At 42.1% G+C, this 24793-nt stretch overlaps 2 protein-coding genes across 2 annotated transcripts; both read left to right on the top strand.

Moving 5' to 3' along the window:
• The first annotated feature begins 441 nt into the window (after positions 1 to 441).
• Positions 442 to 981, top strand: LOC110888781 (serine/arginine-rich splicing factor 2-like). Its single transcript, XM_022136289.1, has one exon. It carries the CDS (start codon positions 442 to 444, stop codon positions 979 to 981), a length of 540 nt encoding a protein of 179 aa, XP_021991981.1.
• Positions 982 to 2491: 1510 nt separating this feature from the next.
• Positions 2492 to 3211, top strand: LOC110888782. The gene has a single exon (XM_022136290.2). It carries the CDS (start codon positions 2492 to 2494, stop codon positions 3209 to 3211), a length of 720 nt encoding a protein of 239 aa, XP_021991982.2.
• The last annotated feature ends 21582 nt before the right edge of the window (positions 3212 to 24793 follow it).

A 24793-nucleotide genomic window follows, 5' to 3' on the forward strand; every position in this document is an offset into this window, starting at 1 on the left:
AATAATAATAATTTATGGGGCAAACTCCATGAGGATTCATCGGACTTCAAGTACGTAATTACTATAAGGTGTTTGAATAGGTAATCTTTAGAACATCTAGAATTTGGTACCCCTCTCTGAGTGACTCTTCCGCTTCCAATCGCTGGTGGCTCGACGAAGCCGGAAACTTGTTTTAGCGTGCGAGGTCGTCTTCTCTGACTTGACCTCTCTCTAACGCAACCCTTTCCTTGATCCCATTCGCTATTGGGGTTGGTATCGGTTCTGTGAGAGACTATTCTTTCCTCGGTTTCACTCATTCTTGCCGGAACTTCTCCTCGATTGCTTAGTAGGTCTGATATTGGTCGCGGCTATCAAGTATAGTTTAGCTAGACTAATTCGAATCCTATTAACCTTTCATAGGGTTGTTTTCGGGCTTGGTGAGTTTGTTTTTATTAGACCTAAATGGAGCACAATACATGTTGCGAAGGTGAAGAAGACGATGGTAGTGGACCTTGGAGGGATGTTCAGTATCAGAAATATAGAAGAAACCCCAGAAACGGGGTTGAGATGACGTTCATAGTGCAGAACCTACCGGACCGAACGACAAAAATGGTGTTATGGAGAGCTTTTCAGCCACACGGTTTCGTGTCGGATGCTTATGTAGCACGTAAGAAGGATAAGAGAGGCAACAGTTTTGGGTTTGTTCGATACAAGGGAGTGGAAAATTTGGATGCAACTTTGGCAGGTATGAATACGGTAAAAATCTTTGAAGCAAAGGTGTTGGTGTCTCTTGCAAAGTATGATAAGAATCACAACAAGTTCATCTACACGGCAAAGTTTATGGGCGAAAAAGTATGGAGGCCAAAGGATTCTGCTCAGACCTTCCAACGTAATAAAGATAGCGCGTTCCGGAGTGCGGAGTTAAGGGAAGGTCAGTCGTTTGCTAGTTTATTCCAAAGGAAAACCAAGTTCCGAACACGGGTGCAAAAACCATCTCGGTAGATAACAAAGGCTCCAATTATCCTCTGCATTGCATGGGACGTTCTATACATGGTACTGTTAAGGATATCAACACTCTAAAGGGTATGTATTCTATTTTGAACACTGGCGGGTTAGCTGACTTTGGGTTATCGTATGTTGGAGGTTTTAACTTTTTAGTTACCCTTGGTAATCCCTGGAAAGTAGATGAAGTCATGGCCAATAACTCAGACTGTTTGGCCAGTGCTTTCAGTCAATTCAAAGTGTGGAAAGGCGAAGATATTCCGATGGATCACATTGTATCATTACGTATCACCGGTGTACCTGTTCATCTTAGAGATAATGTTTTATTCGATCAAATCGGGGGGCTTTTTGGGAGAGTGGTCCAGGAATCGTCATTCTCGTGGCTTGGGTCCAATAATTCTGAGAGCACTGTTCTGGTACTAGTTCCACCTGGTAAACGTATCGAGGAATCAGTGGTCCTAAGGTGGAAAGACAGGAGCTTTATTATCTGGGTCTCTGAGGATTTTGAAGTATGAAAACCTGAGTTAGATGGGGAGAGCTGTAAGGAAAATGATGGTTACAATTCTGAGGATGGTTCCGCTGACGGGTCTAACGATAATGAAGAGGAGTGTGGTGGCAGTATGTCCGAGGATGAGGAGGAAGGTGAAATCTGTCACCTTGAATGCACCAAACCAGCGTCGGAAGGACCAGTTGAAATTCCGGCGGTTGATACTCCGATTCCCGGAAGATTGAATTCACCGGAAGGTGAAGAGATGGCAAATGAAAAGTCACCGGAGGGGAGTGAGACGATTCGGATCACTAGGTGTAATGTTAATGGCGTGCATGCGGAAAAGTTTTCTCATGGGAAACATAATGATGATGGGGAGACAGGAGAAAGGGCGGCTGAAAAGGTTGGTGGGGGATTCCCAACTATTGGAGGAAAGAGAAATTGATCACGTGGTCCCAAATCCGATGGATGAGCCTACCCCTCAACAGGGTTTAGGGAAAAGGCCCAGAGCTTTTCGGAGCCCACCTTCTTCGGGGTCCATGCAAGGCCCACCTACAAAAAATTGTTTGCAAGCCCAAAGATATGATGATACGTCCTTTGACCTTAACAGACCTGGTTTCACTGAAATTTCTGAAGATGGAGTTCTGAATAGGGATGAGGATCGTTCTCACTTGGAAATGAATCATGAGGAAGGGGAAGTTCACCTTCAACCAGTTGTGCATCCGAGATCAGAGGGGTATTTCGCTCCTGATCCTGGCCATCCTGGCAATAATCATCCAGATGTAGGGGCTGAGGTTCGAGCAACAGTTGCCGTTGGCTCTAAATTGGGTATTGATTTACACGGATTCGAAGATGCCACTACGGTCCTCATCCAAGGTGAAGGTGATTTTACCGGTTTTCAATGAATTTTTTATCTGTTAATTTAAGGGGGGTACGGGATTCCCGTAAGATCGATTGGGTCGGGGCATTAAAACTACCTACGGTGTACATTTCTTAGCAATTCAAGAAACTAAGATAGGGGCCATGTCTAATTTTGGGTTTAACGCTTTGTGGGGCCGGTCGGCCTTCAATGTGGAAGTCGTTGATGCTCATGGCCGTTCGGGGGGTCTGGCATGTCTATGGAATCCTGTTCTGTTCTGCTGTGAAAACGTCATAAAGGACAGATTTTCCTTAGTCTTATCAGGTATATTGGTACTTACTGGTGAACGAATTAATTTGGTGAATGTCTATGCTTCGAATGACACGTCGGTGCGTAGAAATATATGGGTCAATCTTGTTGGTATAAAGAATGCTGTGCAAGGTTTGTGGGTTTTCATGGGGGATCTTAACGAGGTAAGGGACGCGTCAGAACGTATGAATTCTGAATTCTCCTCAGCCAATGCGGATGCCTTCAATCATTTTATTTTGTATACGGGTTTGTGTGAGTATCAAATGGGGGGGGGCGGGAAGTTCACATATATTTCGGATAGTGGCAAAAAATTAAGCAAGTTGGATCGCTTTCTTGTTTGCTTGGGATTCATGGAGAAGTGGCCAACGGCGTCGGTTATGGCCCTTACCCGGGAAGCATCGGATCACAGGCCAATACTTCTTTCCACTACTCCTACGGATTTCGGGCACATCCCGTTTAGGTGTTTTATCTCTTGGCTAGAGGTGCCGGGTTTCATGGATTTGATAAAACATCTTTGCCAATCTTTTGTGTTCAATGGGCCTGCCGATCTGGCATTGTCTGTGAAACTAATGTGACAACTCATATTTTAGAACCGTCTCTTGTATTACGTGTTAACCTGTATGAACTCTATGTGATTACGTGAATTTTGTTGTTTAAGTGAATGCTACGTTTTTGTGAATGTTCGAACCTAGATCCGATTGCACAAACCCATTCGGCCCACTATGCATGACTCGAGACCAAGGGCAGCCCGTGAATGGGTTCGGCCCACCCCTTATGTGCGTACATGAACCCTTAGGGAGGTGTAACCCTCATTGTTGCAAAACCCTTTTCACTCACACAAATCCTAGGAGTTCTTTCTCTCTCTCTCGTGAAGCCGACGGCAATTTCCCAACTCTCGAAGATCCTTGTGTTCGGATCATCCTCGTTACACACTCTTAATCGGTTAGTGTTTGTTAATTGTTATGTTATGTTATGTGACTAAACATGTCTCATGTAATGAATTGTAAATGGTACATGATTGACTGATTGATAAATGATTGTGTATTGTCATATGATGATCTAATCGGGTAGGGTGTACGCATGATAACCGGCTATGATGTGTTGTTACGATTTGTGGTATTCATTGGTTTATTGTACACATGGCTTAGGATTGCATGATAGTTCTTGAATTCGTTAATCACATGAGCCGATTATATGTTCATAGGATATTGATTAGTGTTCTTGAATTGATAATAATATGAATACGGTTGAATGCTGATTGATGATTGTTTTGATCTGAATTGTGAAACTGCCAAAGATGTTTGCTGATATTTAGGAATTGATTGAGCTGCAAATTAAGGAAATCAGGAAGTTTGTTACATTCCTGATCTCGACACAGATTGCGAGTCGAGAACTCCTAGTCTCGACTCGAAACCACAGCGCCGACACAATCAGCACATCTCGAGACCACGGTTGCGGGTCCGGTTGCGACTCGAGACCGTGTAGTCTCGATTAGTATATGATGACCCGAGACCCTCTTGGTTGCGACTCGAGACCTTGAGGCCAGCACAACTCGAGACCGCCCTGTCTCGACTCGAGATCTCTAGTCTCGACTCGAGACCATGAACACGTGCACACTGTTTTGGACTTTGCACACTGTTACGAGCCCAACCATTTGGGCCGCATACTTGGACTTGTTTACGTGACTGTGCTGTTAATAAACTGCCTTAGTTATACGTGCATGCTATGATCGTTACTTGTGTACAATACATGTAGAATATGAGTGCACTACTTGAATATGAACCTGACTTGTATGGTAACCATGGTAGGACGTGGTTGACCACCCTATAGCTTGATTGACTTTTCTGTGTATCTGCCGAGCAAAACCAAGGTGAGTTCACACAGCCAAGGCATGGGTTCCCAGGGTGGGAATGGGTTTGGATTATTTACTTGTACTTACCTAGCTTATGGAACTTAGTTACATGGTCCTCGGGTGAGGAAGAGTTATTGATAAGATACGACTAGACTAGTGATACTTATAGAACTGATCTTCGCACACACGCCGGGGTTGGCCGCGGTAATATGACTAATCTTCGCACACATACCTAGGAAGGCTGCGAACTATACACTAAACTTCGCACACATGCCGGGTGGCCGCGATACAAATATACCTAGTCTAGAATACTTGGAAACCTTCCCTAATCTTCGCATACATGCCTAGAGGGCCGCGATACGAACTAATATGATACATGAATTAATGTGCGAACATAAAGCTACTCATACTATTACGATTACTGAACTATCAACTGTGAACTCGCTCAACTAAAATCGAGGCAATTACTAAATGGAAAACCCCTGAATTACCAACCGAGGTTAGAAGTTTCTTAGGATTGGCTGGTTATTATAGAAGATTTATTCGAGATTTTTCTAGGATAGCCATCCCTTTGACTAAGTTAACCTGTAAATCTGTTAAGTTTGAATGGGGACCAAAACAAGAAGAAGCCTTTAGAATCCTTAAGCAAAGATTAACCCATGCACCTATATTAGCATTGCCAGAAGGAAATGAAGACTTTGTAATTTACTGTGATGCTTCTAAATTAGGTTATGGATGTGTGTTGATGCAACGTCAAAAGGTTATAGCTTACGCCTCTAGACAGCTTAAGAGTCACGAAGAAAATTATTCAACCCATGATTTGGAATTAGGAGCTATAATTTTTGCCCTTAAGATTTGGAGACATTACCTTTATGGTAGTAAGTTTACCATATTCACAGATCATAAAAGTTTAAGATATGTTTTCAGACAAAAAGAATTGAATATGAGACAGAGACGCTGGATGGAATTACTTAGTGATTATGATTGTGATATCCAGTATCATGCAGGAAAAGCCAATGTGGTGGCTGACGCTTTAAGTCGAAAATATTATGAAAAACCAAAAAGGGTACGTTCTCTTAAATTAAATCTGCAAGTAGATTTAAATGAACAGATTAGAGAAGCACAAGAATCAGTAATCAAGGAAGATACTGAAAAATTAAAAGGAATGATTAAGGAATTAGAACAAGGAACGGATGGAATTTGGAGATTCCATAAAAAGAGAACCTGGATACCTAAATTAGGAAACTTACGTCACCGTATATTAGAAGAAGCCCATAAATCTAAATATACGATGCACCCAGGAAATGATAAAATGTACCAGGATTTAAGGAAGAATTTCTGGTGGATAGGAATGAAAAAGGACATAGCAACTTATGTTTCTAAATGTTTGACTTGCTCACAAGTTAAAGCTGAACACCAGAAACCTTCAGGTTTGTTACAGCAGTTAGAAATGCCGGTTTGGAAATGGGAATTGATAACAATGAATTTTGTTACCAAATTGCCTAAAACAAGGAAAGGTAATGATACAATCTGGGTGATTGTAGATAGATTAACCAAGTCAGCTCATTTCTTACCAATGAAGGAAACCTTTAGTATGGAACAATTAGCCAAATTGTATGTAAATGAAATTGTTTCATTACATGGCATTCCTTTATCAATTGTTTCTGATAGAGATAGCCATTTTACTTCTCATTTTTGGTCAAGTTTTCAAAGAGCAATGGGAACTAAGTTAAATCTAAGCACAGCTTATCATCCTCAAACGGACGGACAAAGTGAAAGGACAATTCAGACAATGGAGGACATGCTTAGAGCTTGTGTAATTGATTTTGGAGGTAATTGGGACGAACACTTACCTTTAATAGAATTTTCTTATAATAACAGTTATCACACAAGTATCAATGCTGCACCATTCGAAGCACTTTATGGACGAAAGTGCAGAACCCCAGTCTGTTGGGCAGAAAGTGGAGAAAAACAATTATCTGGACCTGAAGTAGTACAAGAAACAACTGACAAAATCATTCAAGTCAAGGAACGACTGAAAGCAGCACGTGATCGACAAAAGAGTTATGCCGATAACAGACGCAAACCATTAGAATTTCAAGTAGGAGATAAGGTATTATTGAAAGTCTCTCCCTGGAAAGGAGTGGTAAGATTCATCAAAAGAGGAAAGCTAAGTCCCAGGTATATTGGACCTTTTGAAATTGTCAGAAGAATAGGACCTGTAGCTTATCAGCTTCGACTGCCAGAAGAAATGGCAGGAATACACGATGTGTTTCATGTATCTAATCTCAAAAAGTGTTTAGCTGACAAATCACTCGTAGTACCTCTTAAGGATATAGAGGTTAATGAACAACTCAAGTTTGTGGAGAAGCCTCTTCAAATTGAAGATAGGAAAATCAAGAATCTCAAGCACAAAAGACTAGTTCTAGTCAAAGTAAAGTGGGACTCCAAAAGAGGACCCGAGTACACGTGGGAGCTTGAATCAGAAATGAAAAAGAAATATCCACACTTGTTCCAGTAGATCTCGAGGACGAGCTCTAAAACAAGGTGGGGAGGATATAACAACCCTCGGTAAAACCGACACCTCTCATAATAAATCTGACACCCCAATACATCTTAAAATAACCCAATATGTCTTTATATGCACCCCGTATGTGAAAACCGAGCCCCAAAATAGATTATACTATATAAAATAAATAAAAACAATAATTATTAAGCTGAGGCGGGCCGCGTAGGGCCTCACCTCAAGCTTATGCGGGCCGCGCGAGTGTGTAACCAGATTTCTTTGATTTCTTTAGTTCAGGCGGGCCGCGTACATGTTTGGTTAAGTTAACGCGGGCCGCGAGTGCCCAGAATTGTGGCACAGCCCGGTGCGGCCACGTGTCCGAAGCGTGTCAAGCCTAGGGGGTGACCCAGCCAAGCTATGCCATTGACCTAAGTCAATGCGGGCCGCGTAAGGCCTGGCCAAACTCCACGCGGGCCGCGAGAGATCGCGATTACAGCCCTATAAATGGAGGCCAACGGCCTTCAGTCCATTTCGTTCAACTATCTTTCTGTCTCTCTAAATTCTAAATAGTGGGCATTATACCCGAGTCCAATACCCCCTAAATTAGCGAGGTTCTGCTCTGTTGTAAGTATTATAACCCCTGGATACGTATTAGGTACTCTGCCCGATTGATCTAGGGTTCCGTAACGGCTGTCGTGGTTCTGCCCGACGTAGTCGTTGGAATGCCGTCTCGGGGAGGGTATTACTAATGTTAAAATGGGTTATTATACTAACACACGTGCATTTGTGTAAATTATAGATATTCACCAGGAAACCATAAAGGATAACCTAAAACAGCAATGTGAGTAATCCTCTTTTTGTTAAATGCTTTTACAAAACCTTAAATACTTTTCCCTGCGAACGACAGTTATTGAGTATTTGTAAGAATACAATTATCGTGGGTATGTTGGGGTTTTGTATACAAAATTTGTTACAACCTGGTTATGGAGTAACATTACCACAAGTCGGGTGTCGATAGTACCACGGGTGATAATTGATATAACTTGGAAACAAATGTAATTGCGGATGCGCCCTCAATACTGTTCACTGTGACTTTCTATTTAACTTGATTAAACTGGGATTCACTCACCAGTTTTTCCCACTGACAAAATGTTTTTAAAACGCGTTTCAGGTAACGAAATGTGAAAGCCAAATAGAAGCCAGCTGGAGAGCACTGGAGGCTTGGAAAAGTGGCAATAAAAGTTAACTAAATAAAAGAAAGCGTTTATTTCAATAAAGTGGGATTTATCCCTGTAATTCAGTTTGTAATAAAAACTTGGGTTTTACCCATGTGTTTAATATTATATAATATGGTGGTTTACTCTGATTTAATATTTCCTAACTACGGTCCTGATGAAAATTTCCGCTGCCAAATTGGATAAATAAACGTGATACCACCGAAACTGGCTCACGGCCGCCCATTCCCGGGAAATAGGGATCGGGGGTTGTGACAGAAGGTGGTATCAGAGCTATGCCACTGATTCAGCCGCAGAAGTGTTCTGCTGACATCAAAATTCAAATTGTTAGGAAATAAATTACGGAAATACGTGCATAATTGTATTTACTTGTTATGTGTTATCTGACTATTTGTTAGTTTACAGTATGAGTGACCAAGGACCTTCTGACGCCTATCGTCAACTGTCTGGTTCGCCTAGGAGCGAAGGCACCTCCTCTTCTCAGCCTGCCCTCTCAGGGTATTCTGCTGACACAGAAGAAGGGATCTTTGTGTTTAAGGCTCAGTCTGAAGAGCCATTTCCTCAGAAAAAGAGGGGATGGTTCAGTAGGGGAGCGCACGAGCGTAGGAAAAGAATGAAAAAGTTGCAGGAACAGCGAGTGTTAGCCGCAGCAAAAAGAGAAACTGATGCTTATAATCAGGATATGCTCAATAGGGGTATCGCTAATATCCATATTTTAGCAACCACTGCTGCTGACCCAAACCTGGAACAAATGCTAGCACCACAACCACAAAATCCTGACCAACCCATGGAAGTAGAAAACCAGATAGAAATGCCTGATTACAACCCGGAGGAGATACCTAGGGTACCTGCACCTGATCCTCTAGACCCAAACAATTACGACCCCTGGTCGGACGATGTTAGGGACTACGTGCAACAAAACCCAATACAGGAAAATGTGCCAATGCCCAACTTAGGAGCTTATCCAGGGTTAGATCCTCAAGATCCCTACAACATTAGTGATGCATACGTTAGGGAAATTTTAGAGAATCCATACCCGTACCAGGCCCCTATGCCTCCGTATCAGGAACCCGTACCTCAGTTTCCAAACCTAGTCCTAGAACCTGCACCCCCAATGAGTGCAGAAAATGTCCAGGAACTTAGGACTTTTGGGGAGGAAATTTTAGAAAGCAGTGATCGTATGCGACAGGTGGGAGAACGCCTCGTATGGAAATACGATGAGCGTAATATGGATTTTTGGATGAATCCATATCAGTGAAGGTGATGGCAGAAACGGTAGTAATAATAATAATAATAATAAAATAATATATGTGTGTATGTGTTAGAAAAAAAAAACTACGGATGCATACTATTAGTATTGTAGCTTTACATTTCAGTCGGTACTGTAATTTTAATTTCTGTACTGGTGTGTATTGATGCATACTATATAAATAGAGTAAATGTCGCAATGCTCGACGCTTTTGGTTAAAAAGTGCGTGTCATGTGATTAGCTATATTCAAATATTATTTGTGATATTAATATTTGGTAAATGTCTAAAATTCAGATGGCCGACGAGGGAAATCAAGATAATCTGAATAACGATAACCAGAGTAACAATAATGTGGTTAATGAGAATCCGGACAATAATAACAACGAAAACCAAATGGATAATAGTGCCGTTCAGCATATTGTGGCACAGGGAATTATAGATGCGATGCCATTTATTATTCAAACAGTTCAAGAAGCGAATAATAAAAGTAAGCATAGCAGTAAATGACCAAGTGAACCGGAACACAGCGTGAACAATGGACCCGTACTTCAAGCGCCCATTCCCAAAAGAAGAAGAACCATGCCACATGGTTGTTCTTACAAAGAATTCTGGTCCTGCAAACCAATAGAATTCTCGGGCAATGAAGGACCCATTGCAGCTTTACGCTGGATAGAGAAAACTGAGGCAGTCTTGAAAATAAGCAAGTGTGCGGAAGACGATAAAATAATGTTTGCTTCAAATCTGTTTAAGAATGCAGCCTTAGAATGGTGGAACACTATCCTCCAGTCAAGAGGAAGTGATAGGGTTTATAACATGGAATGGGAGGAATTTAAGAACATGGTAGAAAGGAAATTCTGCCCTCCCAATGAAAAGGAACAAATAGCAAATAAGTTCCTAAATCTTAGAATGACCGGGGTAGACAGTAAAGGTTACACTACCACATTCTTCGAATATGCTAGGATGGTACCAACCCTTGCATCACCTGAACCAGTGTTAATCTCCCGTTATATCTGGGGATTAATTGGGGAGATTAGGCATGTAGTCAAGGCAGCTAGACCTCAAACCATAGAAGAAGCTGTAGAACTAGCCAATACCTTGACAGATGAGCTAATCCGTACTAGGGAAGAAGATCAGAGGAGGAACTTAACCCAAAGGCTTACTCAAGAATTCCGTTCTGGAAATTCTAACCGTAGAAATATAGGTTCTACCTCTGCACCCTACTGCAGGAACTGCAAGAAGAAGCACTCTGGAAAATGCTCTACTTACTGCAATTACTGTAAGGCGCCAGGTCACAAGGAAGAAAATTGCAGAAGAAAAGCCAGTAATGGAATGTGCTATAACTGTGGAGAAAAAGGTCATATTAGGACAAACTGCCCAAAGTTGACTCCAGCTGCAAACAACAAGAATCCTAGAAATGCTAGAGCATTCGTTTTAACTGCAGACGAAGCCAAGATGATCCCAGACGTCATTGCTGGTACGTTTTTAGTTAATGATATTTTTGCTAAAGTATTATTTGACTCTGGTGCAAACCAAAGTTTTATTAATACTTCGTTTTGCAAACTCCTAAATCAATCATTAACTAAACTACCACAAGAATGTCTAGTAGAAACTGCAAATGGAGAAACTGTTAGGATTTCTGAAATCTTGCAAGGAGCAAGAATAGAAATTCTTAATCAAAAATTTATGGCAAACCTTTACCCAATGAATCTGGCTGGATTTGATGTAGTGTTAGGAATGGATTGGTTAATAGCCAATAAAGCCAGTATTTTATGTGATCAAAAGACAATTCAATTAAAATCACCAAGAGGTGAAAAGATCTCAATTAAAGGAGATAAACCCTTTAGATCCACTAAATTCATCTCTGTGATGAAAACTGCAAGTTATATAAGAAAAGGATCTATAGTGTATTTGATTTCTATAATCACTAACACTAAAGGAAAAGAATTAAAAGACATTCCAGTAGTGTCCCAATTTTCAGATGTCTTTCCAGAAGAATTGCCAGGATTACCACCAGACAGAGAAGTGGAATTTAGAATCCATCTGCTACCAGGAATAGCACCGATTGCCAAAGCACCTTACCGTTTAGCACCCGCTGAAATGCAAGAACTGAAGAAACAATTAGATGAATTATTGGAAAAAGGATTTATACAGCCAAGTTCATCGCCATGGGGAGCACCAATATTATTTGTCAAGAAGAAGGACGGATCGATGCGTATGTGCATTGACTACCGCGAATTGAACAAAGTCACGATTAAAAATCGGTACCCATTACCAAGAATCGATGATTTGTTTGATCAACTTCAAGGAGCTCGATTTTTCTCCAAAATCGATTTAAGATCAGGATATCATCAATTAAAAGTACAGGAAGAGGATATTCCTAAAACTGCATTTAGAACAAGGTATGGTCATTATGAATTTACTGTCATGCTATTTGGTTTAACCAATGCCCCAGCCGCATTTATGGAGATGATGAACCGAATATGTAAGCCATATTTGGATAAATTCATAATTGTCTTCATAGATGATATTCTAATTTACTCTAAAAGTAAAGAAGAGCATGCAAAGCACTTGCACTTACTTTTAAGTTTGTTAAGAAAAGAAAAGCTTTATGCTAAATTTTCAAAGTGTGAGTTTTTGTTAGAACAGGTACAATTTCTCGGACATTTAGTGAATCATGAAGGAATTCATGTAGATCCAACAAAAATCGAGGCAATTACTAAATGGAAAACCCCTGAATTACCAACCGAGGTTAGAAGTTTCTTAGGATTGGCTGGTTATTATAGAAGATTTATTCGAGATTTTTCTAGGATAGCCATCCCTTTGACTAAGTTAACCTGTAAATCTGTTAAGTTTGAATGGGGACCAAAACAAGAAGAAGCCTTTAGAATCCTTAAGCAAAGATTAACCCATGCACCTATATTAGCATTGCCAGAAGGAAATGAAGACTTTGTAATTTACTGTGATGCTTCTAAATTAGGTTATGGATGTGTGTTGATGCAACGTCAAAAGGTTATAGCTTACGCCTCTAGACAGCTTAAGAGTCACGAAGAAAATTATTCAACCCATGATTTGGAATTAGGAGCTATAATTTTTGCCCTTAAGATTTGGAGACATTACCTTTATGGTAGTAAGTTTACCATATTCACAGATCATAAAAGTTTAAGATATGTTTTCAGACAAAAAGAATTGAATATGAGACAGAGACGCTGGATGGAATTACTTAGTGATTATGATTGTGATATCCAGTATCATGCAGGAAAAGCCAATGTGGTGGCTGACGCTTTAAGTCGAAAATATTATGAAAAACCAAAAAGGGTACGTTCTCTTAAATTAAATCTGCAAGTAGATTTAAATGAACAGATTAGAGAAGCACAAGAATCAGTAATCAAGGAAGATACTGAAAAATTAAAAGGAATGATTAAGGAATTAGAACAAGGAACGGATGGAATTTGGAGATTCCATAAAAAGAGAACCTGGATACCTAAATTAGGAAACTTACGTCACCGTATATTAGAAGAAGCCCATAAATCTAAATATACGATGCACCCAGGAAATGATAAAATGTACCAGGATTTAAGGAAGAATTTCTGGTGGATAGGAATGAAAAAGGACATAGCAACTTATGTTTCTAAATGTTTGACTTGCTCACAAGTTAAAGCTGAACACCAGAAACCTTCAGGTTTGTTACAGCAGTTAGAAATGCCGGTTTGGAAATGGGAATTGATAACAATGGATTTTGTTACCAAATTGCCTAAAACAAGGAAAGGTAATGATACAATCTGGGTGATTGTAGATAGATTAACCAAGTCAGCTCATTTCTTACCAATGAAGGAAACCTTTAGTATGGAACAATTAGCCAAATTGTATGTAAATGAAATTGTTTCATTACATGGCATTCCTTTATCAATTGTTTCTGATAGAGATAGCCGTTTTACTTCTCATTTTTGGTCAAGTTTTCAAAGAGCAATGGGAACTAAGTTAAATCTAAGCACAGCTTATCATCCTCAAACGGACGGACAAAGTGAAAGGACAATTCAGACAATGGAGGACATGCTTAGAGCTTGTGTAATTAATTTTGGAGGTAATTGGGACGAACACTTACCTTTAATAGAATTTTCTTATAATAACAGTTATCACACAAGTATCAATGCTGCACCATTCGAAGCACTTTATGGACGAAAGTGCAGAACCCCAGTCTATTGGGCAGAAAGTGGAGAAAAACAATTATCTGGACCTGAAGTAGTACAAGAAACAACTGACAAAATCATTCAAGTCAAGGAACGACTGAAAGCAGCACGTGATCGACAAAAGAGTTATGCCGATAACAGACGCAAACCATTAGAATTTCAAGTAGGAGATAAGGTATTATTGAAAGTCTCTCCCTGGAAAGGAGTGGTAAGATTCATCAAAAGAGGAAAGCTAAGTCCCAGGTATATTGGACCTTTTGAAATTGTCAGAAGAATAGGACCTGTAGCTTATCAGCTTCGACTGCCAGAAGAAATGGCAGGAATACACGATGTGTTTCATGTATCTAATCTCAAAAAGTGTTTAGCTGACAAATCACTCGTAGTACCTCTTAAGGATATAGAGGTTAATGAACAACTCAAGTTTGTGGAGAAGCCTCTGCAAATTGAAGATAGGAAAATCAAGAATCTCAAGCACAAAAGACTAGTTCTAGTCAAAGTAAAGTGGGACTCCAAAAGAGGACCCGAGTACACGTGGGAGCTTGAATCAGAAATGAAAAAGAAATATCCACACTTGTTCCAGTAGATCTCGAGGACGAGCTCTAAAACAAGGTGGGGAGGATATAACAACCCTCGGTAAAACCGACACCTCTCATAATAAATCTGACACCCCAATACATCTTAAAATAACCCAATATGTCTTTATATGCACCCCGTATGTGAAAACTGAGCCCCAAAATAGATTATACTATATAAAATAAATAAAAACAATAATTATTAAGCTGAGGCGGGCCGCGTAGGGCCTCACCTCAAGCTTATGCGGGCCGCGCGAGTGTGTAACCAGATTTCTTTGATTTCTTTAGTTCAGGCGGGCCGCGTACATGTTTGGTTAAGTTAACGCGGGCCGCGAGTGCCCAGAATTATGGCACAGCCCGGTGCGGCCACGTGTCCGAAGCGTGTCAAGCCTAGGGGGTGACCCAGCCAAGCTACGCCATTGACCTAAGTCAATGCGGGCCGCGTAAGGCCTGGCCAAACTCCACGCGGGCCGCGAGAGATCGCGATTACAGCCCTATAAATGGAGGCCAACGGCCTTCAGTCCATTTCGTTCAACTATCTTTCTGTGTCTCTAAATTCTAAATAGTGGGCATTATACCCGAGTCCAATACCCCCTAAATTAGCGAGGTTCTGCTCTGTTGTAAGTATTATAACCCCTGGATACGTATTAGGTACTCTGCCCGATTGATCTAGGGTTCCGTAACGGCTGTCGTGGTTCTGCCCGACGTAGTCGTTGGAATGCCGTCTCGGGGAGGGTATTACTAATGTTAAAATGGGTTATTATACTAACACACGTGCATTTGTGTAAATTATAGATATTCACCAGGAAACCATAAAGGATAACCTAAAACAGCAATGTGAGTAATCCTCTTTTTGTTAAATGCTTTTACAAAACCTTAAATACTTTTCCCTGCGAACGACAGTTATTGAGTATTTGTAAGAATACAATTATCGTGGGTATGTTGGGGTTTTGTATACAAAATTTGTTACAACCTGGTTATGGAGTAACATTACCACAAGTCGGGTGTCGATAGTACCACGGGTGATAATTGATATAACTTGGAAACAAATGTAATTGCGGATGCGCCCTCAATACTGTTCACTGTGACTTTCTATTTAACTTGATTAAACTGGGATTCACTCACCAGTATTTCCCACTGACAAAATGTTTTTAAAACGCGTTTCAGGTAACGAAATGTGAAAGCCAAATAGAAGCCAGCTGGAGAGCACTGGAGGCTTGGAAAAGTGGCAATAAAAGTTACCTAAATAAAAGAAAGCGTTTATTTCAATAAAGTGGGATTTATCCCTGTAATTCAGTTTGTAATAAAAACTTGGGTTTTACCCATGTGTTTAATATTATAAAATATGGTGGTTTACTCTGATTTAATATTTCCTAACTACGGTCCTGATGAAAATTTCCGCTGCCAAATTGGATAAATAAACGTGATACCACCGAAACTGGCTCACGGCCGCCCGTTCCCGGGAAATAGGGATCGGGGGTTGTGACATATATCCTGTAGTTATAACTCACACTAGGATCTTTAGGTCCTACACTCCTGAACCAACTATTGTGTTTAACTTTGTCCTATTCGTACACAATAGGTCAACACGCACCACAACCTGTTTGCACTTTCAAGAACTTCATGGACTGTCGTCCAAGTACGTTCAGTGGCACGGAAGGAGCAGTGGGACTACTCCATTGGTTTGAGAAGCTCGAGTCAGTATTCGAGATGTGTGTATGCCCTGAGGCTCGCAGGGTCAAGTACGCCACTGGCACGTTGGAAGGAATTGCGCTAACCTGGTGGAATGCGCAAGTTCAGATTCTAGGGCTGGCAGCTGCTAACGCCACGCCTTGGAATGATTTCAAGGAACTGATCAAAAGGGAATACTGCACACGCGATGACATCCACAAGTTGGAAGTGGAGCTTTATCATTTGAAAATGACGGGGTCGGAAATTGAAGCTTACACGAAACGGTCGAACGAACTGGCCATCTTGTGTCCAACCATGGTGGACCCTCCAATCAAGCGCATCGAGTTGTACCTCAAGGGTCTAGCATCAGAGATTCAGAGCCGTGTGACATCGGCTAACCTCGACAATATCCAAGACATCCAGCGTCTTGCTCATCGCCTCACGGATCAGGCGGTGGAACAGAACAAGCTGCCCAAACGCATCAGTGCTACCACTCCAGCTGCTACGTCTGCTACACCCAGCGACAACAAAAGAAAGTGGGACGGGGATTCCAGTAAAGGTTCAGTCTCAGTTCAGTCTCAAGCACAGCAGCACAAGATAAATGACTACCAGAATCATAGCCAGCAATCATCAGGCAGTCAGGGGCAGGGTGGATATCGGGGATTTCACCCACTATGTAATAAGTGCAACAGACACCACAGTGGACGGTGTCGCAAGGAACGTTGTTAGAGATGTCTCAAGTTAGGGCATGAAGCTAAAGACTGCAGGAGTTCGCGACCTGCGAATCAGAATCAGCAACTCCCACCACCAGCTCCACAGAACCAGCAGCAGCAGCCACAGCGAGGAAACCGGGGATGTTTCCAGTGTGGGGCTGAAGGTCATTTCAAACGTGATTGCCCCCAATTGAACCAGAACCAGAACCGCAACAACAACAATAATAACCAAGGCAACGGAAATAACAATGGTGGGAACAACAACGGCAACGAAGCTAGGGGACGTGCATTTGTGCTGGGGCAGGGTGATGCCAGGAATGATCCCAACGTGGTTATGGGTAAGTTTCTTCTCGACGACTTTTATGTTACTGTTTTATTTGATTCGGGTGCGGATACAAGTTATATGTCTTTGAAAGTTAGCCAAATGTTAAAACGTACACCCACACTTCTAAACACCAAGCATGTCGTAGAATTAGCTAATGGTAAGAGTCTAGAGGCCACGCACATAGTTCAGGGTTGTAATCTTATTCTCGCTGGTCAGACTTTCTCTATCGACCTCATTCCCATAGTTTTGGGTAGTTTCGACATCGTTGTTGGTATGGATTGGTTATCCAAGCAGCAAGTAGAGAAGACAAGTTTGTGATTGTATTCATTGACGACATTCTGATCTACTCCAAGAGTCAGGAGGAACACGAGCAGCACTTACGGCTTATCTTAGAACTTCTTCGAAAGGAACAACTGTACGCCAAGTTTTCAAAATGCGACTTCTGGCTTCGTGAAGTCCATTTTCTAGGCCATGTGGTAAACAAGGATGGGATCCATGTCGATCCATCCAAGGTAGATTCGATCAGGAACTGGCCTGCACCGCGTACACCAACGGAAAGACGCCAATTCTTGGGTTTGGCGGGATACTACAAACGGTTTATCAAAGACTTTTCAAAGATCGCACAACCGCTTACACTTCTGACACAGAAGGGTGTCACCTACCGTTGGGGAGATTCCCAGGAAACCGCTTTCCAGTACTTAAAGGATAGGCTATGCAGCGCACCTATTCTCTCATTGCCAGAGGGCACGGAGGATTTTGTGGTTTATTGTGACGCGTCGATACAGGGGCTTGGTTGTGTATTGATGCAACGGGATAAAGTTATTGCTTACGCTTCGCGGCAACTCAAGGTTCATGAACGGAACTACACGACGCACGATTTGGAGCTGGGAGCTGTTGTTTTCGCGCTTAAGATATGGCGACACTACCTGTACGGTACCAAGTGCACCATCTACACCGATCACAGGAGTCTTGAGCATATCTTTAAGCAAAAGGAATTAAACATGCGTCAACGACGATGGGTTGAACTATTGAACGATTACGAATGCGCTATCAAGTACCATCCAGACAAAGCCAACGTTGTGGCTGACGCTCTCAGTCGAAAAGACACTACACCTAAGCGCGTACGAGCATTGCAGCTCACCATTCAGTCCAGTCTTCCTACACAGATACGAGATGCTCAGGTAGAAGCATTGAAACCAGAAAACGTAAGGGCTGAAGCCTTACACGGCTCAAGGCAACGATTAGAACAGAAGGAAGACGGCGCCTACTATGTAACAGGGCGTATTTGGGTCCCACTTTATGGCAACCTGCGTGAGCTGATAATGGATGAAGCTCACAAGTCTCGCTACTCGGTACATCCAGGGTCGGATAAAATGTACCACGACATCAGAACTACTTATTGGTGGCCTAGCATGAAGGCCCACATCGCTACCTATGTCAGCAAGTGCTTGACTTGTGCAAGAGTCAAGGCGGAGTATCAGAAACCAGCGGGCCTACTCCAACAACCAAAGATACCACAGTGGAAATGGGAGGAAATTTCTGGATTTTGTTACAAGCCTACCTAGATCCCAGCGTGGGAACGATACTATTTGGGTGATCGTGGATCGACTCACCAAGTCTGCTCATTTCCTGGCAATCAAAGAAACGGACAAGTTTTCCACACTAGCAGACATATACTTGAAGGAAGTAGTCTCAAGGCACGGGGTGCCCACATCTATCATTTCGGATCGCGATGCACGATTCACATCAGAACTATGGCAAGCAATGCACAAAGCTTTTGGCTCACAGCTGGACATGAGCACAGCATATCACCCTCAGACGGATGGACAGTCTGAGCGCACGATTCAAACTCTAGAAGACATGCTTCGGGCATGTGTTATCGATTTCGGCAACAGCTGGGAAAAGCATCTCCCTTTGGTGGAGTTTTCATACAATAACAGTTATCACACCAGCATACAAGCCGCTCCATTCGAGGCATTGTACGGGCGTAAATGCCGGTCACCTCTCTGTTGGGCAGAGGTGGGGGATAGTCAGATCACGGGTCCAGAACTTATAGTGGACACCACGGAAAAGATTGCACAAATACGACAACGCATGGTGGCAGCTCGCGACCGTCAGAAAAGCTACGCGGATAAGCGTAGGAAGCCATTGGAATTTCAGGTCGGGGACCGGGTTTTACTCAAAGTCTCACCCTGGAAGGGTGTGGTTCGTTTTGGCAAACGGGGCAAGCTCAATCCGCGGTATATCGGACCGTTCGAAATCATAGAAAGAATAGGCAAAGTAGCCTACAGACTAAACCTACCAGCTGAACTCGGTGCAGTTCACAACGTTTTTCACGTGTCGAATCTGAAGAAGTGCCTGTCAGATGAGACCCTCATAGTTCCTCTGAAGGAACTCACTATCGACGAGCAGTTGCGATTCATCGAGGAACCAGTAGAAATCACAGACCGGGATGTTAAGGTCCTCAAGAACAAGAGAATCCCTCTTGTTCGAGTTCGTTGGAACTCCCGTCGTGGCCCAGAGTTCACCTGGGAACGAGAAGATCAGATAAAAGAAAAGTACCCCCAATTGTTCGCGAACAGTACAACCACTACTGAGGCTGAAGCTACCACGGAATTTCGGGACGAAATTCCAGATCAACGGGGGGAGGATGTGACACCCCAGGAAAACCAGTAAACGATACAACTTACCTAGCTTCCTCAGTGAGTACGTACCAAATTTCGGGACGAAATTTCTTTTAAGTTGGGGATAATGTGACAACTCGTATTTTAGAACCGTCTCTTGTATTACGTGTTAACCTGTATGACTCTATGTGATTACGTGAATTTTGTTGTTTAAGTGAATACTACGTTTTTGTGAATGTTCGAACCTAGATCCGATTGCACAAACCCATTCGGCCCACTATGCATGACTCGAGACCAAGGGCAGCCCGTGAATGGGTTCGGCCCACCCCTTATGTACGTACATGAACCCTTAGGGAGGTGTAACCCTCATTGTTGCAAAACCCTTTTCACTCACACAAACCCTAGGAGTTCTTTCTCTCTCTCTCGTGAAGCCGACGGCAATTTCCCAACTCTCGAAGATCCTTGTGTTCGGATCATCCTCGTTACACACTCTTAATCGGGTAGTGTTTGTTAATTGTTATGTTATGTTATGTGACTAAACATGTCTCATGTAATGAATTGTAAATGGTACATGATTGATTGATTGATAAATGATTGTGTATTGTCATATGATGATCTAATCGGGTAGGGTGTACGCATGATAACCGGCTATGATGTGTTGTTACGATTTGTGGTATTCATTGGTTTATTGTACACATGGCTTAGGATTGCATGATAGTTCTTGAATTCGTTAATCACATGAGCCGATTATATGTTCATAGGATATTGATTAGTGTTCTTGAATTGATAATAATATGAATACGGTTGAATGCTGATTGATGATTGTTTTGATCTGAATTGTGAAACTGCCAAAGATGTTTGCTGATATTTAGGAATTGATTGAGCTGCAAATTAAGGAAATCAGGAAGTTTGTTACATTCCTGATCTCGACACAGATTGCGAGTCGAGAACTCCTAGTCTCGACTCGAAACCACAGCGCCGACACAATCAACACATCTCGAGACCACGGTTGCGGGTCCGGTTGCGACTCGAGACCTTGAGGCCAGCACAACTCGAGACCGCCCTGTCTCGACTCGAGATCTCTAGTCTCGACTCGAGACCATGAACACGTGCACACTGTTTTGGACTTTGCACACTGTTACGAGCCCAACCATTTGGGCCGCATACTTGGACTTGTTTACGTGACTGTGCTGTTAATAAACTGCCTTAGTTATACGTGCATGCTATGATCGTTACTTGTGTACAATACATGTAGAATATGAGTGCACTACTTGAATATGAACCTGACTTGTATGGTAACCATGGAAGGACGTGGTTGACCACCCTATAGCTTGATTGACTTTTCTGTGTATCTGCCGAGCAAAACCAAGGTGAGTTCACACAGCCAAGGCATGGGTTCCCAGGGTGGGAATGGGTTTGGATTATTTACTTGTACTTACCTAGCTTATGGAACTTAGTTACATGGTCCTCGGGTGAGGAAGAGTTATTGATAAGATACGACTAGACTAGTGATACTTATAGAACTGATCTTCGCACACACGCCGGGGTTGGCCGCGATAATATGACTAATCTTCGCACACATGCCTAGGAAGGCTGCGAACTATACACTAAACTTCGCACACATGTCGGGTGGCCGCGATACAAATATACCTAGTCTAGAATACTTGGAAACCTTCCCTAATCTTCGCATACATGCCTAGAGGGCCGCGATACGAACTAATATGATACATGAATTAATGTGCGAACATAAAGCTACTCATACTATTACGATTACTGAACTATCAACTGTGAACTTGCTCAACTAGTTGTTGACTCTCTGCTGCATGCCTTGCAGGACCTTAGGTACTTATGGAGCTTACACAGGGAGGAGCAGGTCGTTGTGGGACATGGATCGTGGATGCCATGTTTAACGTTTGAACATTTGAACTTATGAATTGCTTTGGGTTTACATACTTATGCTTCCGCTACTTAAACTATGTTTTGTTGAGCATCAATTATATTGCGATGGGTTTCATTGATTACTTTTAGTATTTAATGCTATGTTCAATATGATTGGTGGCTAGATCCTGGTCATGTCACGCCTCCAAGCGGTGGTACTCCGCGTGTGGATTTTGGGGGTGTGACAACTAAGGTGGCTAAAAAACAACATTAAAGTATGGCTAAAGACAGAAAGAGTGAGGACGGATGGATTATATGAGGCGAAGAAAAATAGAATCCGTACGCTAGAAGGAATAGCTGAGGAGCGGGGGTTGGATGATAGTGAATTAATTGAAAGAGTTGAGTGTATAAATAGTGTGTTGGAGGTAGACCAAAGAAGACAGTTGGATGCTCGCCAAAAATCCCGGGCTAGGTGGGCGCTTGAAGGTGATGAGAATTCGGCATTTTACCATAACGTTATTAACTCAAACATTAGTAACAATCGCATCAACGGCCTTATGGTGAATGGAGTATGGGTCACGAATCCTGTAGAGATAAAGGAAATTTTTTTTCGAATTCTTTTCGAAACAGTTTGCGGAACCGATGATATCTAGGCCGAAGATTATATGTCAAAATCTGATTTCCCTCTCGATGGCGGAAGCTGACTCGCTTACTATCCCGTTCTCGGTTGCGGAAATAAAGGAAGTGATTTGGAGTTGTGTTGGGGATCGGGCTCCGGGTCCGGACAGGTTTAATTTTAAGTTTATCAAAAGGAATTAGGAGCTTTTTCAAGACGATTTTACTAGACTTTTCCAGGAGTTCTTCGAATTTGGCACCATTAATAAATGTTGTTCCTCCTCGTTTCTAGCGCTAATTCCAAAAGTGAAGGATCCTGTATCTCCATCAAATTTCCGGCCCATCAGTTTGATTGGGTGGTAAACAAAGCCATTTCGAAAGTCTTGGTTAATCGCCTTAGGAAAGTAATTGGGAAACTAGTATCGGAGGAACAGTCGGCTTTTTTGGCGGGTAGAAATATTACAGATGGTCCTCTTATTTTGAATGAAGTTTTGGCTTGGATGAAGAAGGCAAAGAAAGAAGGTATGATTTTCAAGGTTGATATCAATAAAGCATATGACTCTTTGAATTGGAACTTTCTAGACTCGGTCTTGGAGCAAATGAATTTTCCGACTCGGTGGAGGGGTTGGGTTATGGCCACTCTTGTATCGGCGAAAGCTTCGGTATTGGTAAATGGCTCTCCGACTAGGGAGTTCGAATGCACTCGGGGTTTGCAGCAAGGAGACCCGTTGTCTCCCTTCTTGTTTGTGATTGCAATGGAAGCACTAACGGGGATAATAAAGAAGGCCGCAACGGAAGGTATTTTTAGAGGTTTAAAATGCACAAATGTGGGTCCAACCTTAACACATCTCATTTATGCCGATGATGTGGTGTTTGTCGGGGATTGGTCTTGTGAAAACGCCATTAACCTTCGTAGAATTTTGAGGTGTTTCTACTTGGCTTCGGGCTTGAAGGTTAACCTATCTAAGTGCACTATATTTGGAGTGGGGGTTAGTGATGCAGCCGTGCAACATATGGCGGAAGTCCTTAGTTGTAAAAAGGGATCCTTCCTTTTTAAACACTTGGGTTTGGTTGTGGGCGCGAACATGAATATCGCTAGAAATTGGAAGCCGGTTATAGATATTTTCAAAACCCGTTTGTCCCTTTGGAAGGCAAAGACTCTCTCGTATGGTGGAAGAATTACCCTTCTTAAGTCGGTTCTAAATTCTCTTCCGACATATTTTTTCTCCTTATACAAAGCCCCATCATTAGTTTTGGATCTTTTAGAGAGACTTAGAAGAACATTCTTTTGGGGCGGATCGGATGAAGTATCTAAAATGAGTTGGATGGCGTGGGAAAACGTCGTCGCTCCTATGGAATATGGTGGTTTAGGATTTGGCTCACTTCGTGACGCAAACTTGGCAATGTTATCAAAATGGTGGTGGAGGTTCAAGACGGACAAAGATAGTCTATGGAGAAGAGTTGTGTGGTCCATTCATCATAATTCAAGATCCTGGTCTTCATTCCCAGCGAAGGTATCAATCGCGGGTCCTTGGAAACAAATTATTGGAATTCGGGAGCATTTGGAACGAAAAGGTATCATGATTAATGATTTGATTTGGTGTAAGGTGGGTCTCGGGTCCTCGGCAGCTTTCTGGTTAGATTTTTGGGTTGGAGTACAGCCACTGTACATCGCTTTCCCGCTGCTTTTTGCTCTTGAAATTGATAAAAACTGTGGCTTTTTGGACCGTGTGTCATGGGGGGAAGATGGGCTCATTTTTAATTGGGCTTGGAGTAGGCCAGATCTAAACACAGATGAGCAGGCTGAGTTGCAAAATATCTCAACTCTCCTTTTCAGTTTCAATGGTTCTGCGAGTCCGGATAAGTGGATCTGGAAGCTTCATCCTTCGGGTTCTTTCTCAGTGGCAAGTATTAAGGCTGTGGCAGCGGCGTTCGGTAGATCCGTTCCGAATGATGTGTTCTTTTGGAATAGTTTCGTCCCAAAAAAGGTCGGAATCGTTTCATGGTGGGCAAATCTGGAAAGACTTCCTACTCGAGCTGCCCTTGCAGCAAGGAATATAGTTTCAGGTGTTACGAACTGTCCTTTCTGCGGTGAGTACGAAGAAACAAGTGATCATATTTTCGTTTCTTGTCATTTCGCCCATGTGGTTTGGCTTGCGATTTCGCAATGGTGCAAGATTCAGCCTATGCTAGCATTCAGTTTCAAAGACATACTGCATACGCATGTTTCGGTGGGCGGATCCAAAAAGAGGAAGAAGGTTTTAAACGCTATTTTCCAGGTTGTTGTTTGGAGTCTTTGGTGGATGCGAAACGAGGTAATTTTTGGAAATGCATATCCGAATATCTCTAAGGTTTTAGAAGAGTCAAAATCGATGAGCTTCCAATGGATAAAGAACAGGTCGAGATCGCTTGGTTGGACTTGGAATGATTGGTGTAGTTTTTGCATTATAGTGTAGTATTTGGATTGTGGTTTTTTGGTGTATTGATGTACCTGGCTTGTATATTTGGTGTCTAGCTCCTTGCTACTTGATGGAATAAAATTTTGTTGGCCGTTTAAAAAAAGTATGTAATTACTTTTAATTTATTATCATTTAATGAGAGTAGCTATATATATATATATATATATATATAGGATAAGGATCATTACAGAACACTAATTATTGCGAGAACAAAAAGAACAACTCTAAATCACTAAATTTTGGGATTTAAGGTTTATATTTCTTAAATTT

This window comes from Helianthus annuus, chromosome 11 (assembly GCF_002127325.2).
Source record: "Helianthus annuus cultivar XRQ/B chromosome 11, HanXRQr2.0-SUNRISE, whole genome shotgun sequence".
Taxonomy (NCBI): Eukaryota; Viridiplantae; Streptophyta; class Magnoliopsida; order Asterales; family Asteraceae; genus Helianthus; species Helianthus annuus.

Coding starts and splice junctions, on each gene's coding strand:
- LOC110888781 (XM_022136289.1), top strand. CDS start 442: ATGGAGCACAATACATGTTGCGAAGGTGAAGAAGACGATGGTAGTGGA.
- LOC110888782 (XM_022136290.2), top strand. CDS start 2,492: ATGTCTAATTTTGGGTTTAACGCTTTGTGGGGCCGGTCGGCCTTCAAT.